At 40.2% G+C, this 18,499-nt stretch overlaps 1 protein-coding gene and 1 long non-coding RNA gene across 2 annotated transcripts in view; one reads left to right on the plus strand and one right to left on the minus strand.

The window, feature by feature from the left end:
* Positions 1 to 12,766, plus strand: part of KLF13 (Kruppel like factor 13) — a 34,197-nt gene extending 21,431 nt beyond the window's left edge. Inside the window, exon 2 of the mRNA XM_048317820.1 lies at positions 7,241 to 12,766. Within this exon, the coding sequence (XP_048173777.1) occupies positions 7,241 to 7,533 (293 nt within the window). The 3' untranslated portion in view covers positions 7,534 to 12,766. The remainder of the gene's footprint in view (positions 1 to 7,240) is intronic.
* Positions 8,596 to 14,660, minus strand: LOC125332669. Its single transcript, XR_007206577.1, has 3 exons — positions 14,546 to 14,660; positions 13,747 to 13,839; positions 8,596 to 8,806 (listed from the first exon to the last, which is right to left on the minus strand). It is a non-coding gene; the product is annotated as an uncharacterized LOC125332669 (long non-coding RNA).
* Between the last annotated feature and the right edge of the window lie 3,839 nt (positions 14,661 to 18,499).

Genomic DNA, 18,499 nt, shown 5'->3' on the forward strand with positions numbered 1-18,499 from the left:
AAAGAAGTAAAACATTTTTGTCAACTAAAATTAAAATTATTATGGGTTTCTTTGTTTGCTGAATTCTTCTGCAATTCAATGGGTTTTTTTAAGTTTTCAGTTGAGCAGGAAAAAAGGTATCCACGTAGTTCTAGCCTTTCTTTCCCTTTTCCATTCAAAACCTTAGCAAAGGATATAGCAATATTTCTTTTTATTAAATTCATGGCCATTTCATTTTAAAGCCAATTTGCTGTAAGATTTATTTTCCAGATCCTGGAACATAACTTCTAGCTACTTACTGGTTGTTTGAGTGAAATGGTCTGGAACTATGTTTCAGCTGGGAGTGGAACACAGAGCTTAATTTACTGAACACACAGTGGTGTGCAGCAGAGATGAAGCAGGAACTAAACAGGAGTCAATCAGGAGTTAAAATGGCAGGCAGAAAATGACTTGGTAGAGCTAGCAGGTTCAAATTTCAGATTCTTAATTCACTGTGCAAAAATGCAGGATAAAAAACATTTAAAAAATGCTAAGCTATGGATATCAGAGCAGTTCAACTTGGGCAACCCTGTTTTAAAAGAGATTCAGTAAAGCCTAAAACAATCTAACATATGGAACGCGTATTTTAGACAATAGAAAGATTATGTGGTGGAGGGTCCTGGGGGAAAAAAAAAAGATGGAATAGGCTTGAACGATTCTGCTTTGACAAAAGCGAAGCAAATGTGGCTGATAAAAATACAGTTAAGTAGTTAAAATTATTATAAATGGAGTTTTAAGACATTATTGAACAGGTTTGAAATAAAAGCCCAGAATATAACTGATCGAATGCAAGCTGTTAAAAAAAAAAATTGCTTCCATTTTGGTGAAAGTAAGTGTTAATATATTTAAGAGGACCAGATATCTGCATGGAACATACCAAATGAACTATTTTGGTTCTCAGACAGACCTGTCTGTGGTTAAGGCTAGGGAAGGAATTTTTCACTACTTATATTTCTCTGGCATTGTAGCTGTTATCATCATAGTATCTGACCGTGTGTGCTCGTCATTTGCTATTTGAGTTGTTCTAGTTACTGTGGTTGTAACAGATAAATCCCAGAGTGTAATCTGTGCTCCCAGATGGAGTAATACAAACACTTCCACAGCAAACAGTAACACACACTGACTTCATATGTAAACTTACCACTTGGAAATTCCCCTTGCAAGAAACATTCATACATGTCTAAATAACTCAATGAAAATGTTAAGGTACAGAAAATAAACCAAGGATTTCAATAATGGATGCTATGGTAGCTGTCGCAGCTCCTACTCAGTAGTAGTTTCCTATGCACACAGGAAACATAAGATCCAGTAATTTATGAATATAATGACTGGATTTGTTAAGGTCAAAATAAAGATACGCACACTTTAAAGTGAATGAACTTTGTTAGATGCCTGGGTTTGTGCCCGCTGGAATTCTGAGAACTCCAGTTCCAAAAAAAAAGTCACATGACAAATAATGGAATTAGCAGGAATTTGCATGCTTCTGTCTGCAGGTCCTAGTGCAACCTAGCTGCTGTTGCTGTGTGTCCTAGGGGCATGGGGGACTGTTATGTGCCAGTGTCCAGTAACATGGGAACTCTAACTGGAGCTTTTCTTGGATTTGGACATTCATATCACACTCCCACACTGGGTTTCCAGTGTCTAGCAACAGTCTAATTTCACCCTGTAACTTTTCTTTTCACTGAGAACATTACTAAAACATCCTCATTTCCTGGAACTAGTGAAACTTAATATTGCTGAATTTGCTACGTCTGTTAGATGTGGGTGAAGGTGGCCGAGATACTCCAAAGCTGTTGGACAGACACAAAAGCAGATGCAAAAAACGCGATCGCATTTGGCTTATTTGGTTATGAAATATCACCCCCAAAATCATTAATTTAAAATAAAGTGGTTTTGTTTTATAGGAATTTGAAATTGTGAGGCTTTGGAATTTTTTTATCCCTTTTATCCCATTTGCCTAACATCAAGGTATTATTCTCTCTTGCACTGAGATTATGGATTTGTTATTTGACCATGCAAAAGGGCTTTTTTATAAACAAGAGAATATCAGAAATCAAAATATTCATAAATACATATCAGTACTATTGAGGGATGACCTCTCCTCTCCTCTTTTTTTTTTTTTAAGTAACAGCCCAGTCTCAAGAACATAGTCTGCTTGGCTGAATGTTTTTCCCAGGACAAGCATTTCCTCTCCTGGAGGAAGGCCTCTTCAGTCACATCTCTATTTAACTGTCTGCCCCTCATCCTCCCCACCCAGCCTGCTGATGTGTGTTTCCAAGTATACTCTTAATTATGTATATGAAAATGTAGAAATGTAAGAATAGCACATGGTGGCATGTTCAGGCTTCTGTCTGTTTTTATAACAACATTCAATCCTGTTCTGAGAAGCAGCAAAACAGATTAAAGATCACACAAAATTGTTTCTGATTTTCTGTTTCTGGTTTTGCAGGCACTTGTGGAATTCCCAGGATACAAATTTCTTTGTTACTGCATGGCCTTGAGATTTGCTTGAAGATGCTAACATAATGTGAAGAGCTATTACATGAGTTAAATTGAAAAAAATAGCCCCCAGTATGTGGTTTGACTTGATAATACTCTAATCTGTAGGTCACTGGATGTGACACTTCAAATTGTTCACATACAATTGCCTAATCTTTGCATTTTAAGTTGGAAAATGGTTAGGTTCACAGTTGTCTTAAACTGTCTGGGCATTTCAGTCATTAGTAGGTTATTTTTAAAATATGCTTAGGCCTACACAGTACTTGCTATCTTTTTTTAATTGATATTCAGATGCTGGATGTCAGACAGATGAATTGGTGAAGCAGGAAGCAGATTATTCCAGGGTATGTACAGGAATCTCACTGTATAGGAAAAGAGTCCTATGTGCACTAAAAAGATGGTGCAAATCAAGCTCAGTAGACCTCCTATCTGGTACCACCATCTCTGTAGTTTCTGTTTCCCATAACTACATACAGTTGCCTCACTATATAATGATTGACAAATACAGAGTAATACAAAGGACCCTTATGTAATATCATAAGAACAGGCTGGCTCTAGTTGCTTCTGAACCCTTTCCAGCAAGAGAGTATAGAGGTGCATTTTTTAAATGCTGTTTCTATGGCCCAGGCAGCTCTGAGTTTCCTTTGGCAGGCTGCTCTGCCAGACAATATGAGCAGCAAGGCCTGTGCCCCTGAAAGGAATTCAGAACTTGGTGCACCTGCAGAGCTCACGTACTTTCACTTGGTGAGCACTGCAAGTTTCTTAATGTGGCTTTACACTATCTGCTTTTTGACAGGGTGGAGTTCAGGAAAAAGCCAAAAATGTTCTTGATTGTATGATTTTCAGTTGAGATCAGCTGAATCTAATTCTCAAATGTAATGTTTTTCCATCAGTTTGTGTAACTCTAACACAAGTTATGTGATGTCATGTGCCTTGGCAAAGGAGCTAGAAAGGTTACCATTTAGGAGGATTTAGAACATGGATATCCAAACCTATTTAAAATTGTGAAAAAATAATTAAAGTATTCCTTATCTTTTAAAGGCATCTCTTGCCTGCCTCTCCAAAGATAAAGAATATGGAGTTGCTTTTTCATGAATTTATTTTCAAGCATCTTTATCTTTTGGAGACTTAGGACTCTTTGAGACATGTTAGTAAGGCTCATAATGCACAAAGATACTGCTGCTACCAAGGCACAGCATTAAGACTCTCAGTATACACATTCACATGCTTGATGTGTTTCCTGCCATATCTAACATACTTGAAAACACTTCTACAATTATCTGTAAGATCACATTCTGCACTCAGTGTATAAAGGTAAAATTCTGACTTCAGCATTGCCTAAAACGGGCTAAAAGAATCCTTATTGTGTTGTTTTACAGCCATTTTAACAGTGAAAGCTCTCTGTTGAGAGCAACATGTCCATGGGTTACTGCTTATGCAGGACTGTTGTACTGTGGCTGCATGTTCCCTAATGAGATTAGGCAATCAATTCATATAATCTCTCATTCTGTTGATTGCTTTACTGCTGGTAAAAGGACATTTATATAACTTACCTGCACAGAAAACCACATCCCTTTTGTTTGAGAGATGAGAATGATGACAGACTGTGAATTTCCATGTGTGGTTTTAGAGCAGCAGCTGGGTCTTGCCTTAATTAATACCCTGCAGCAACTTTGTTCCAGACTGTGTACTAATTTTTTATGAACAATAATGACTCTTATGTCTTCACACAAGGCATCCAGCATTTCCTCACAATACAGTTTCTCTTTGAGGAGGAATTGCTAAACCTCAACAAAGCTGGGAAGTACTCTAGAGAGCTATTACCACTACTAGAGAGTGATGCCAGCTGTCAGTGGAAAATCACTTGGCCAAGAAACTTAAAGACAAGTACCAAGAAGATGCAAAAGACGAGAGAGGACTGAGGGGGAATATAGTCCCTAGGAAGGAGAAGGACAGGGATGGTAGAAATATAGTGGAAGAAGTACCACATTTTTTGGCTCAGCACCCAAATCCTCACCACCATCATTAACATCAAATCAGACAGGTGAGTGGGAACCTGAATGTTCTCATCCAGATCTGATGTGCAGTGAGGAGAAGGGCAGATAAGTTGTGCAATCCCTTCATCACCTGCTAGTGCTGGATAACACTGATGTTACACAATCCTGCTTCAGAACCACCTCTCTTGTTAGGAACTGGAATGTTGTGCCTACTGCTGGCTGCCAAATGATAGAACCATGGACAGGAGCAGCTGGTGCCATTAAACGAATCAGCACGAAAGGTACCATTTTGTCTGTGCTTCATGGTAGTGTCAACAACAGAAGCAAAACATTGCATGAAAACTTTGGCCTTCCTTGTCTGAAAGCACTCGTTTCATGGGACAGTTCTTCAAGTGGAGTACATTTGCTGATACCATTTGTAGTGAAAATAAACACAGATAAATTAACTCAGGCAATAGAAACATCCAAAGGCCACTATCTTACTAAAAACTGATGCCATAGCTCAGGGATGAGGAGCTCTGATTCTGCAGGCCAGATGTACCCCTCAGACAATGTCTTACTGTCCTTCTTCCCAAGGGTACCAAAGTCCTCTTAGATGTACGTCTGTAGTATGACCAAAACATAGGGAGAAGACCAGTGAATGTGGTCACCCAACAGGGGTGTCACACCACAGGCATGTCCCACCACAGGCAGGAACATATCTAAGAGCACATGCCTGGATACATGACAAACAGCCAAAACACATTTGTTTCCCATTTCTAGCAGCAGATGGAGAGTTCAGTCCCTGACAGTTTACAGGCAGGGTAAGACTAAGGAGGACATTGAATGGATTTTCATGGGTTATTTTAAGCAACAGACAGTATCCTTTAAATCCAGTTGGTTGTGGTTTTATTCTTAAATTCATTTGTGGAACCCTGAATGTTTTAGGCTTTAGGTCAGGGGAAGCCACCTGAAAGCAGTTCTGTTCATCTTTGCTGCCTTTTGCCAGTCCCTAGGAGGGGGTGGTCATGGTTCTCCATACTACAATCTCTGTGTGCGCTGCACAGATACAACCACTGCACTATCCATTGTGGTTGTAGGTGTAGTGAAATCCACCAAATGTGCTTGCGAACAATTGATTCTAATGAGCCTTGGTCTTTTCTCCTAAATAATCAAGGAAACATCAGGGACACTTGCTTTCTCCAGATTCTTGAACAAAATCCTATTTAAAAAAGACTTGCTTGTCTGTTCATTGAAACACATGAACAGAGAGAAAAGGAACCTATACAACTATTTTTCTGAGCAGGAGCTTCCTAAGCAGATTCTGAAGATAAATGTTATTGCCAAATCTGTGAATTTAAAGCAGATTGTTGGCTGCTTAGATTGAAGACTTGCTGGGGTCAATTTTGCTCTCAGACAGTTTTAATTAAGGTGCATCGAATTTCTCCAGGAGGCTAACTTCTTTCTGCATTTCCTATTTAGTGTACTGTGGAGAGAACTTTCATTTCTTATTTTGGCCCTGAATTTATATAGCTCTCTGGGCCTCTTGAACAGGCTATTCAGAATTAGAAACATTAGGATTAGTGCAAGTAGGAAGTTATTAAAATTACAACTTTAAAAAAAAAGCTAAGTCTATGTATTCACAAAAGAGTAAGATGTTCTCAATTAATAAAAATCAGAGAATATGTGATGTTCAGACTCAGTGACAGTAAGAACCAAACCAATATGCAGAAGTAGTAGACAGCAAATTTCATGATTTAACGTTTTCATTTTTATCAAATGGAGAAACCAAGGATGGGAGCAGATAATATGAGGTGCCCAAGCTATGCAGCACGTCAGTGATGAAGCTGGGAATATATTCCAAATACCCATCTACCCAACAAGGCTACTTCTGTCTGCAGCCTGTGCACAGCTTCCCAGGCTGCGCATCTACCACAGTGCCCAAGTGCAGACCTCCAGCACAGCCCTAGGACAGCACCAGACGTCTGTCCCATGTCTGAGATCTGTTCAGAACTGCACCAGGTCACCAGATCACTGTTTCTGTGAGCTCACTGCTCATGGCTCCAAGCTTAAGTGTCACAGCTCATGGGGTTTATGTTAGCTATTCAAAAAAGGCTGGTACCTTCAAGGTGACACCTGTCCCCAGCTGGAATACAGCGCTCCCTGCCTCACTTCAGAATGAGACCTAAGGCAGTGAACAAGAGAAACTGTAGTAGTTCGTAGCAAGTGCAGTAAACACAGGCTCAGCTGTGGAGAATACAAGGTGAGAGCCTCACATCCAGTGCCTCAAAATTGCTGGTTTGCATTTTTACCGTAACTTTTTAAATAGCTGAAGAGGAAGACTTCATCACACCTTCTGAACTTCAGCACTGAGTCAGACACATAGGGAGAGCTTGGAGGAATAAGTGAATACACTATAAAACTCAGTACAGATATTATTAAGCCACAAAGTTCAACAGACCACAAGAAATAAAAGATGTGATATCCATGAAAGGATCAGGAGCCCAGCATCCCTGAAGACCCAGTTATCAAATAAGATACATGACTAGTTTGACTGACAATATTTTTTAATGGAATACTACAGCAGCCTCCTCTCTGGCAGAGGGTAACACACCTTCTCCATCCAGTTAGTGCCAAGTGGCATCCACCCGGCTTCCAACCTTTTAGTTCTATCTTCTGCACACAAAAGAATAGCCCATGGAAGACGCTGCTCTCCCTTCTAACCGTGCCGTGTTTGCTCCCTGCAGGTGAGCGGCCTTTCGAATGCAACTGGCAGGGCTGTAATAAGAAGTTTGCTCGCTCGGATGAGCTGGCCCGGCACTACCGCACTCACACCGGAGAGAAGAAGTTCAGCTGCCCCCTGTGTGAGAAACGCTTCATGCGCAGCGACCACCTGACCAAGCACGCCCGGCGCCACGCCAACTTCCACCCCAGCATGCTCAAGAGGAGGAGCGGCAGCAGCTCCCGGACAGGCTCTGTCAGTGACTACAGCCGCTCGGACGCCTCGAGCCCCACGATCAGCCCCGCCAGCTCCCCATAGACTACCTGCACTGGATGTCAGCACTTTGCCTCTAATGCCTAACGTGGAGTTTTGTTTGTGTTGCACACATTTAAAAACTCTGTTGCTTCCCCTCCTTCAGTTCCCACCCTCTTTTTTAAAAATCAGTAAATAGGTGCCTCCCACTGCAATTTTTAGTCAGATTTTCTTTACCCAACCACACAAGTGGCTATTCTAACCTCATGGACAGACAGACTTACATGTTACACTTAGTGACTCCTGCTGTCTCAATATTTCATATATTTTGCAAACATTTTTGGATCCTCTTCATTATTCTTTTTAAGAAAATGAAAAAAATCTAAAAAAAAAAAGGAAAAAAATCCGCTTAATTCACCTCAGGTGTCGAAGTAGTTTCTAAAACCGGATTGCACAATATGAGCATCATACACTTAAAAATCAACTGTGTTGGATTTGTGTCCCACTTCTCCTTTCTCAGGGATGGATATTTATGTTACACAATAATTACAATGAAGACACACCCTAACCACAGCCTTAGTCTGTAAATATAATTGCACTCAGAAGCTTTTTGTTAGGTTCTTTCACACACTGGGGAAAAAAATAAAAAGCAAGCAAACAATACAGAAACCGACCCAATACTGGAATGTAGTACTGGACTCTTCCATTGTTTATTTTCCTGATTATACACCTATGTTGGGGAGTGTCCAAACAGGAGTCTTGTCTTTCTTCAAGCTGCCCTGTGCTTACGGTAGCAAGCTGTCTTCTCACTTCATGCTGAAGATGCTCCAAAACCAACTTCCTACTGCAAAAATCTCTGTGAGGTTGATAAACTTGTTTGTTGGTTTGTTTCACGCTAGATAATATTCTGAGAAAAAATTTTCCACAAGATGCCTTAAATAAGTAACCTAAATCGCAAAGAAACAAATTTACACTGGGTAACATTTTATTGCAAGGTGGCCTGGAATCTTGGAGACATTATGTTGTCACTCTCTCCAAGTTGTTAAGTTGTCTGCACTGCCTGTTCAGTATGGGACCAACAGAATATTCAGATCAAACCACAGTGACTTGAACAATTTCCTTTATATCTTCCTCCTTTGTTTTCTTCTTGGTTTTTTTTAATGAACTATGGAAATAGCATTACTGAACCAATGCCCACCAAAACTGTTATCAAGGTACTTACCTGCTGAAGAGCTGTATCTTAGAAAGAAAAATTGGCTAAGACATAGTTTCTGTATTCTGTTGCATCAGAATTGTGGTTGTGGATAAAAGGAAGTGAAAATCATAAGGTATCTTCTGACTGGAAAAACAAAATATGCATTTTTAAGTTCAAAATAAAATTACATTATAGCTCAGCACTACTTCAAGTTTCTCAAAAATACACATACCAGCATAAAGCAAGGTGCTCTTATTTCTGAATAACTGCTTAATAACAGAAAGGGAATATTGGCTAGTTTTCAGTAACTTTCAAATATTTAACACTAGATAGAGCACAAAGAGGTAGATTTTTATGTTTTATATGGTAGAAAATATAGTAAAAAACCAGGAGCATTGTGATGTACTGAAACCTCACTGGCAGCAAATACACTTTCCTTGATTTGTATGGGACTGATGGTGCATATTATAAATTCAGGTCCTTTTGATTCTGGAATTTTGGGATGTTTGCTGTTTTTACTGTAGGGTATAAATGCAGTTAAGTGTAGCATGTGAAAAGAAACTCTCTGCGCCAGACCTGTCATTTGATATTAAGTGAATGCCTCCAGATTCCCAGTGAACCTGTATCTTACTTGCTGCTTTGCATTGATCCAATTTTGCAAGGTTTTATTATACTGTATGTTAACTGTGAGAAGCTAATATAGATTTCCAAGTAGTTTCATAGGTACTTCTATAATATACATTTTCCTAATACTACACATTATATTAGTTGTATAGAGAAATACTCTTAAGTATTTATACAACTATACAACTGTAAATCTAAACAAGTGCAGATGTTTCAGTATTTTTTTCCTGTTCATTTGCTTCAGATTTCACCTCTGTTAATTTCCCCCTATGAATTGAAAGTTGTGCGAGGCACAATTCTACTGTTTCATTTCACAGAAAATAGAAGAACATTGTAAGGGTTTTTTGCAAGATGACAAATAGAGTAAATGTGATGAGTTGCCCAACCTCTGTAGTTAGGGGAAAACCAGATCTGTTGGCCTCAACAGATATCCTCTTCTCTTTTTTTTTTTAAATCTCATCTACTGAGATACACAATTTTAACAACTTGATAGAATTCACGTGACAGGAATTCACATTCCAATCATTCCTGTGACTGCTAAAAGTGCTCTTGTGCTGTAGTTAGTAGAGAGGCATTTCAGATATCTAGCTCAAGGAATTCTACAGGTCAGCTGTGTCTTGTGGACATACTTCAAAACAAGTCAAACGCTTTTCTCATTGTCATTATACCTTAAGAGACATATATGGAGGAAAGGGGGAACAACCAAAATCAAAAGGAACACTAAGTATTGGCAAACGTTTTAGGCTACATGTTCCAGATTCATTTTGTTGTAAAACCACCTTTTCCAACAAGAGCATCATTTAATCTTCAGGAAAGGAGGAACCACTCCAGTCCATTTACTTAGGACTTAACAATTAAGCATGAATCAGTTTATACATTACAAACAAGTTGTTTTACTAGCCTGGAGAAGGAGTATTTGCACCAAGTTTTATTAGTACTGTGATTATAGGATATAAAGGTTATGGGACAACGTATTCTGAGGGACACAGAACTATGTAATCTTTAGTTCAAACAGTGAACTAACATTTTACTTGTATTCTTCATAGATATTACTAGTAATTCTCCAAGTTTAAGCAGGAAAAAATAAATTGGTTCAAAGTCAAATTTCCAGTTCAGTCAGTTCATTTAATGAGAACACCATGGGACTGTATATAGCCAACATAATGACACTTTCAGGAAATTCTCTGAAATTGGTCATTAAAACTTTTTTGTTTCTACATCTTAGCTGTAAATACCTCAGCATGTATTAGGCTGACAGTCAAGTTACTGTGTTTTAAAATCCCAGCTAGAGTTTCAAATATCTCCATTAAAAGCTTAATACATTATAGGTTTAGGATAAAATTATAGACTCCAAACCACTAGTATTTTCCAAAACTGAATGTGAGCAAGAACTTCTCTTAATATTTTCATATAAAAAAAGAGTGTTTGGGGTTTTCTGGCATCTGCTAGAAATATCTAATGATCAGCGAGGTCATTAGATTCCATTCTCATGATGGTTCCTCCTGAGTTTTGCAGATATAAGAAGTCAGAACAGCTCAAATTATGTTTTGAAATCTGTGTGCTTATCCAAACTAACCTCAGATTTTTACCCTTCTGTTGTTTCACCCAGCAGTGTAATCTAAAACAGCCTCCTGGCACAGCAACAAACATGTCACACTCAGGAAATACTGCTCTGGCAAGGTGCAGGTTTCTCCATCTGGAGGAGTGTGCATCTCTCCTGCCTCCTTCTATCCCCATGCAATCTGTTGAGGTGTTCTTACAAAATATAACCATGTTTTTTTTTTTTTTTTCATTTCAGACTATAGCAACAGCTTTATTATTATTAAGAAAGCCCTGAAAGTTTGTTTTTCTCCAGCCATGATTCGTACTTCCTCTCTAAGTGTTGAGCTGAACTGCCTTGCTATAGGAAATAGGTGCAAGTGAAAATCATCACCTTGCTACCACTGCTCAGCTGAAACTAAAAATGCTCTTAGAAACTTATACACCCCTTCCATTAACCTCATCCTGTGCAAAGGCCTAATGGCAACATGAATTCAGTTTTCATCCTGCTTGTTAGAAAGCAGTCGTAAATTCCTGGCAGCTAGATTTTGTGAGAATTTTTTGTATCTGCAAATTAATTGTTCCTTGCTTTTATAATACATGCATAGTATCTGTTTACATAACTGCAAAGGTATATATTTATGACAAGTCATCAGAAGCCTCTGTTCGGTGGTAACACCTAATTCCTGTATGTATCCCACCCTCTTTACTGCATTAACCCTTGCCATAAGTTGTAGCTACGAGAGCCTCTCTATACCTTTAAACCTCATTACCCTGTGCCCAGACGTTCAGCACTCTCCTTGTCTCATGCAGCCAGGCATTAAAGGCTGTGTGAGGAGCATACCAGTTTCACAACTGCTCTTCTCCACTGCTTTGAGTTACATAATTTTACTTTATGAAGTGCAGTGTTGTTTTTGCCTTTTCATTGCCATTAGATTTACTAGTTCATCAGGTCATGCCTACAAACTAACTTTCAGGTGCTCTTTTACTCTATCACACCATCTGTTTGTGCACTGGGTGCTAACATCTAGTCTATGTCAGTGAATGGTATGATGAACATCTGTGTTTGTAACTCTCGGGGATATGAGCTATAGCCTTAGGCAGAAGAAAATATCCAAATTATACCTGTTTATCCCATAAGCCAGAATATAGAATGCAAAAGCCCATCCATTGGTATAGGTTTTTATAAATATATATATTTATATATATGGATTTATATAAGCATATGCACATATATATATAAAAATACATATATATGTGTATATTGTATAGTGTATGTGTGTATACATAAATACACAGCAGTGTGTCTGTACTACACGCTGAATAATGAAGGGATGTCTACAGAGCAAAAATAGGTATCCATTTCATTATAACTAGTGCTGGACCTGAACCAAATTCCTAGATCCAAATGCCATTGCATTTGGAACTTTAGAACCTGTTGGAGATTTGTGGTTGAGTTTCATCTCTGGTTACAGGTGCATTTACTTGTGTATATTGTCCATTTGGGGGACATGTGTGTGCATGCACATGTGCTTTTCCAGCACTGAGTGGGGGACAAAGGACATGTGTGCCAGGGAGTGTGCATGTGTTCACAGCTAAACTTCCAGCTTTGGTGAACTGTAAAGCTGCCAGCGTCATCCTCACTTGTACAGGTTTATCAGCAGCACATGAAAGCTTCCGTGACTCACTTTTCAACTCTTTAAATCACTACATTGAAGTATTACAGTTGTACAGTTATATGTTCATCTATTCTTGCTCTGCTGTAACTTTTTATGTATTTTGCATTGCATAGATTATATATTGTGATAATGTCCTATGCAACAACTATAAAAGGAAAAAATGGAAAAAGGAAGAAAATTAAGAACTGTAAAATATTGTCTTAACTTGTATGCATGGTTAGTGAGGTTTACATTTTCCAAAATAAAACTTATAACTATGAAATATTGGTTTTCTCTTAATTTCCTTCTCTATTTATCACCTAAAAAGCATCAATTGTTAGTATTTCTGCTGTTCATTTGAGACTTGATATCTTGTTCGGTGTCTTTATTTAAATTTCACCCAGTGCTATTGTTTAAAATTGTATTTCTTTTAACCATTGAGAGAGAGTTTTTGTGATGTTCGTTTTGTATTCTTCCGTGCTTTGTCTGGTATTTTGTAGTTACATAGTGAAATTCCTTTCTCAAAGGTTGTATATATTGCATTTTTCTTTACAAGATGGTTATGGGATTAATACGTGTGACTTAAAGTTCAGAGAGTCAGCTGTCCTTTCTTTCAAAGCCCAGTTCTTTGCGAATTTCTGGTGTCAACTCTGCAGGTGGCAATACCATGTCAAAACAGTAGCAATGTAATCTCACAGCATCCTGAAATGTTCTATCCTAATTTTAAAGATGAGAAAATTGAAACACAAAATTGAGCCACTTTCTCAAAACATAAGGCATTGGCAGATGTGAAGGAATGAATCTGAAGTTTCTTGAAAATACAGGTTACACAATACTTTTAGGCACTGTTTGTTATAATAGCCTCTAAAGAGTAGCATTCTGGAAGTCTTCCTACAATGAAACATCCACCTTGTGTTTGCTAACAGAAGAGCAGTCAAATATTGTTTTCTAAACTTGCTAGAAGGATGAAAAGGGAAGCAATTCTTTCCAAAGGAATATCCCTTTTCAGTTTAAGTACGGAGTTGCTGCCTTGATACAGTAATGTAACATGCCTTCCCACCCAGGCACCCACACTCTGAAATGTGTATGTTAACACATTCTCTCCTGCTTCTCCTCTCCAGTTCCTAAATGCAAAGGTTTCTGTCTTGCCTGTGACTCAGCATTTGTCATGAAACGTTCATAGACTTGGCAGTAGTCCAGTAATTCAGAAGAGAAGGAAGAATAATGCTAGAATTAGGGTGGGATTTTCGTATTTCCATTTACCTTTGTATCATTTCTGCTTCAAAGTAATCCACCTTAAGATTCATTGCGCTGGCTTTTCAAGGAACCACACCCATGGCATGCTTTGCTAGCTGACTGCAAGAGATTAAAGCAACATAAATATAAATACACAGTCAATAGAAAGAAATAGAAAAGTGAGAGAAGATGAAGACTGAAATAGAAATGAGGTGAGGACAATCAGACAAGTGTTTGTAGCAGCTGACTAGAAAGGCTTGTACAGCACCAGAATGCACATGGGGCTTCCTACAGAATTTCAGAGCAAGCAAGCAAGGCAGCACCTCCCAAGATGAGCAGAAACTGCAGCATGTTTTCCAAGAGCAGCAGAGGAGGGACCTAAGTCAAGCAATAGTTGAAGCAGGCAAGCACATGTTTTTAGCCAGCTACAGTGCATTGCTGGCACAGCTAAGAGGATAAAGAGAAAGGGAGGAATTATAATAGATACCTCAATGCATGCAGCAGAAAAGGGATGCAGTCTGGATGCCCAGATATGTGAGCAGCAAGGGGGGAAGAGAGAAGCATGACTGAACATAGGCTTTGGGGCAGATTTGTGCTTTGGGCAACTTGGAGAACAATATTATGTTAAACAAGTCATCAAAGAAACAAGAGAAGAAAAGAGACACGAGGAAACCTGAGGGGAGTTATAGGCAAGAGCAGGCCCCAAAGGTCTGCTAACAAAACCAAACCATGGAGCTTAGTAATAGCTCCACCTCACTAAGAGAAAACAGCCCAAGTATAATTGCTACTTCATCATAATTGTAAATAAAGGATCAGCCTGTCCTACCTGGTTGGCACTGGCAGGAGTTAGATTTAATATTTGGTTCCCACTTGGCTGAAACAAATATTCAATCAAAAAAGAGGGGTTGGCACCAGGGGCTGCTGGACTAAGGGAGGCTCCAGGATCCTCTTGCTGCCAGGTTTCTAATGAGCTGATATTTCTTCTGCGTCACTGGATGATTGTGCCTGGCTGAGCACAGCACAGCAGGTCTGGGCCTGCAGCACTAGGACTTACATGGAATAATCCAAAGGGTCCCAAAGGTTCGTAGTGCCCAGGCTGGCTTGTTCAGAGCTAACCCAAGTGTTGTCCCCAAGGCATACCAGGTAGGACTGGGACATCTCCCAGAGGGAACGCGTGGTATGCCAAGTTGGGGGATATGAGGACACCATTGAGAAAAAAGGCCCAGCTGAAGGACGAGAGATGGTGCTGGTTAGAGACTTTCATGTATGTGGCAGCATGAAAAGGAAGATGAGATGAGACCATGTGAGGAACAGATGAGAGGTGCAATAAATGAGAAAGGTAAGTTAAAGAGGGGGAAGATAAGTATAGAAAAATAAGGAAGGAGTATAGGGTAGGGAAGTTTGACGTAATTTTCTAGAGACAAAAGGAAAGGCCTAAGGTGCAAAATCCAAACAGGGTTCTAGAGGAAGGAGTAAGGTACCTCATGTGGTAGCAATTCCAGCAAACAGAAGGTGAGGCGTGTCAGTGTGTGATAAACAGAGCTGTGTGTCTTTAAGAGACTAATGTTTGTGTTTTCCCATGCTCTCTTGTTGTGCAAATAACTTTCTGAGTCACTTCTCTGATCCTGGAGACAAATTGAACAGACACAAAACATAACAAAACACAATAGCAACGGGAAGAGAGAAATTCCTCCCTCCCCCTTCCACCACACACACATTTTATGTCAGTGATCTGAATGCACTCAAAGCCTCAGAGCGGAAGAGAAGGAAGGCGGAGACTGACAGTGTTGTTCGGTACACACTCTTTGAATCAAGCTTACCTTCTCCACCACTGCATGAACAGTTAAAACATGAAAGCCACACTTCCCTAGTCTGTTACTTTTAAATGTTATCCAGGCTCTTTAGTCAAAAGTCTTAGCTTCCAGATTTTCCGCAGACAGTGAGCTACAGGAATTTGCTAGCTTTTTTTAAACTTCAAAGCCTTGCACTTCAAAGACCCTACATTTTTTTTTCCTCAAGCCTCATGCCCCACCCTTTGCAAAAAAAAAGTCAGTTTGGGACTCTGGAAATGCCACACTTGGAAGCTCACATACGTCTAAGAATCAACATCACAGCTACAATCTGCCCAGAGGGGAGTAATGAGATGGGCACACCCACAAGTGGCTGGCCCCAAACCCAGGCTGTATCAAGACTTCCTACACCAGAACACGGAATCACCACTCCTCAGAGCCGAGTTTGAGAACCAACTCAAACACTTTGAAATTATCCGTGAAGTTGCAAGGCCTTGCAGGTTTGGTTTAACTTCCAAGCTTTTTGTTGACTTTGGAAGTTGTAAAACAAATCCCAAGCTTTCCCCGTCTGGGGTTGCTGTACAAGCTGTGTTTGCAGCCTGCTGGGAGGAACACGATGACTTGACAGGAAGAAGAAAGAAGAAAGTTTTGTGCTGGAATGCCAGTGCCTCCTCTGCTGCCAGCTCACAGGGCCAGCCAAGGGAGAGATACCCATGCTCCCAGGCACAGAAGCTTGGCAGATCCTTCAAAAGAAATGATCTAGTGCACTTTCCTCCCTGCATAAGAGGAGTTGCTCTCAGGAGCTGAGGGTTTGAAAGCAGCCACGCACTCCCCAGCTTTTGCAACCTTCCCAAAAGACTGGGTAAGGGATTGTTTCCCCTTAACGTGCCCTCGAAGGCAGCTGTACTGATTAACTGAGTGAGCAAACAAGAGGCAGGCCTGGAAACAGGAACCTGGTGCAGGGTGGGTCTGCACAAACAACAAGACTGGGTGAATAAATCAGGTCTGGCTGTTGGCTTCCCTGCAAGAAACCTTCCATTAAGGCTCTGGATATTTTTGGACCCCACCTGTCTATTTTTAGGAGGGATAATTAATGCTGAAGGAAATAAGGAAAAAAGTCAAGTTTTAAGTCTAGGAATGGAAAATTTGTTACTCTCCACAAAATCACTATGATTAAGGAGATCTAAAACGGAAGGGTTGTATTTCAGGAATAAAAATATGCTACAAGTCACTGTAAAAATTGCATGTTCATGGTGTTTGCTAAGAGAGGGGAAGCTTTTCAAGGAGACAGCACTTCACTTAACTACTATTAAATAGGAGTAAAGGCACAGCTGAATGGCCAGCTTTAAATCGCAGCTGTGCTGTGGCTGTGGCTGTGTTTTTAGCTAGGTCTGAGCTGTGCTCAGGCTCCCATTTCTCTCTCTGTGATCAGGCTTTGGGAGAGGCCAGCTGGGACCTGAGAACATGCCCAGGCCTGTGCATGAAGTTACATAGTGAGACAAAAATCACAGCCAAGCTATGTAGCACCCTCACCAGGTCCTTCAAATAATCTGCCTAAAGTACAGGGCCAGAAAAGTGGCTTTATGAACTGAGATAGGAGATTCTTTGAAAAAAACCCCCACCCTATTGGATACAGAAGCTGAAATGTGACAGAAAATGTGTGCAATGCTTTTAAAATTCGGTTATTTTACTGATATCGATGGTTTTTATATCCCTCAGCCTTACAACTTAGGCTTCTACCAGTGTTCATGTTACCATAGAAGAAAAAAGCTTTTCCTAGGTCATCTTCTGTTGGTGTGCTCACATCCCACTGCACTCCAAACAGCAGCTGCTTCAGAGCAGGGCCTCCTTGCTTGCCTGCTCAGCCTCTTCTGCACAGCACCTTGCAATCAACACACACAGGGATGGATGGCATCCTTGCCCTGCTCCAAGGGAAAACACTGGCTCTCTACTATCCAGTTGCAATTTACATTCAGTGTTACATATACTGTAGGGGTCACCTCAGTCTGGACTGAGCCCAGCTTGTAAATTCCTGACAGCACAGGGAACATTTGTGTGAGACACCTGACACAATTGGAACATGTTGGGGGCAGCGGTCAGGATCTAAAGCTGTACCTTCCTTTGAGGTGCCTCGAAAAAGACTTGCTTTGGGACATATGACACAAAAATTATCTTTAACTTAGGACTGCCTTTCCTGCAAGCATGACTGTGATCCAGGAAGGGCTATTGCTAGGAAAAATCCCTGGGAATTTTTAGTCAGTACTATTCCTAATCATACCTTTCCTGCCTGATAAACACTTGCCCTCATGTCTCTGGTTACACAAAACCTCTTTGCAAACATGCTGGATGAGGATCTATTTATTTTTGAGCTCGGGGAAAGTAAATGTCATCTTCCATGAATAGATAGAACAATTGAAAGAATGAGGACATGCTACAGAGTATCTCTACTAATGAACAGTATTTCTAGTTTTAAAAAGGCTTGCACACGTGACAGGGTAACGAGCATTTCAGCTACTTGGTGCTACCCGCATTTTAGTAAGCACTATACAGTAAATGCAATGCTGCTGCATTTATATTCTGTATTTGCTTTCAATTATTTTTGATAAGAAAATATGACAGCAGTATTGTCCGCAAACCTTAGAAGCCCAGATTCATGAGATGTTTACGCTATAGCTAATGTGCACCTGAGTGCTCTGACAATTTCCTCAAAAAACAAGAGTCACTGTGTGAAGAACAGAAGCCAAAGGCAAAGCAGACTGGCTGCAGTACAGGTTGTATCAGGTATAAAGATCCACAGCCTGTCGTGACTGTGCAGAGCTAAGGCAGAGGCACATCAAACACCTCCCAGGCCATCAGACAGCAACAGACTGAATTGCTACCTGGGAAATGAGCTGGGTGAGTTCAGCCAGCTCTCAGGTGACAATGACCAAACAGCAGCCACTGCCATCCACATCTGTGGATACCACACAGGGACACAGACAGAGCTGACA

The sequence above is a fragment of the Corvus hawaiiensis genome, chromosome 13 (genome assembly GCF_020740725.1).
Source record: "Corvus hawaiiensis isolate bCorHaw1 chromosome 13, bCorHaw1.pri.cur, whole genome shotgun sequence".
Lineage (NCBI taxonomy): Eukaryota > Metazoa > Chordata > Aves > Passeriformes > Corvidae > Corvus > Corvus hawaiiensis.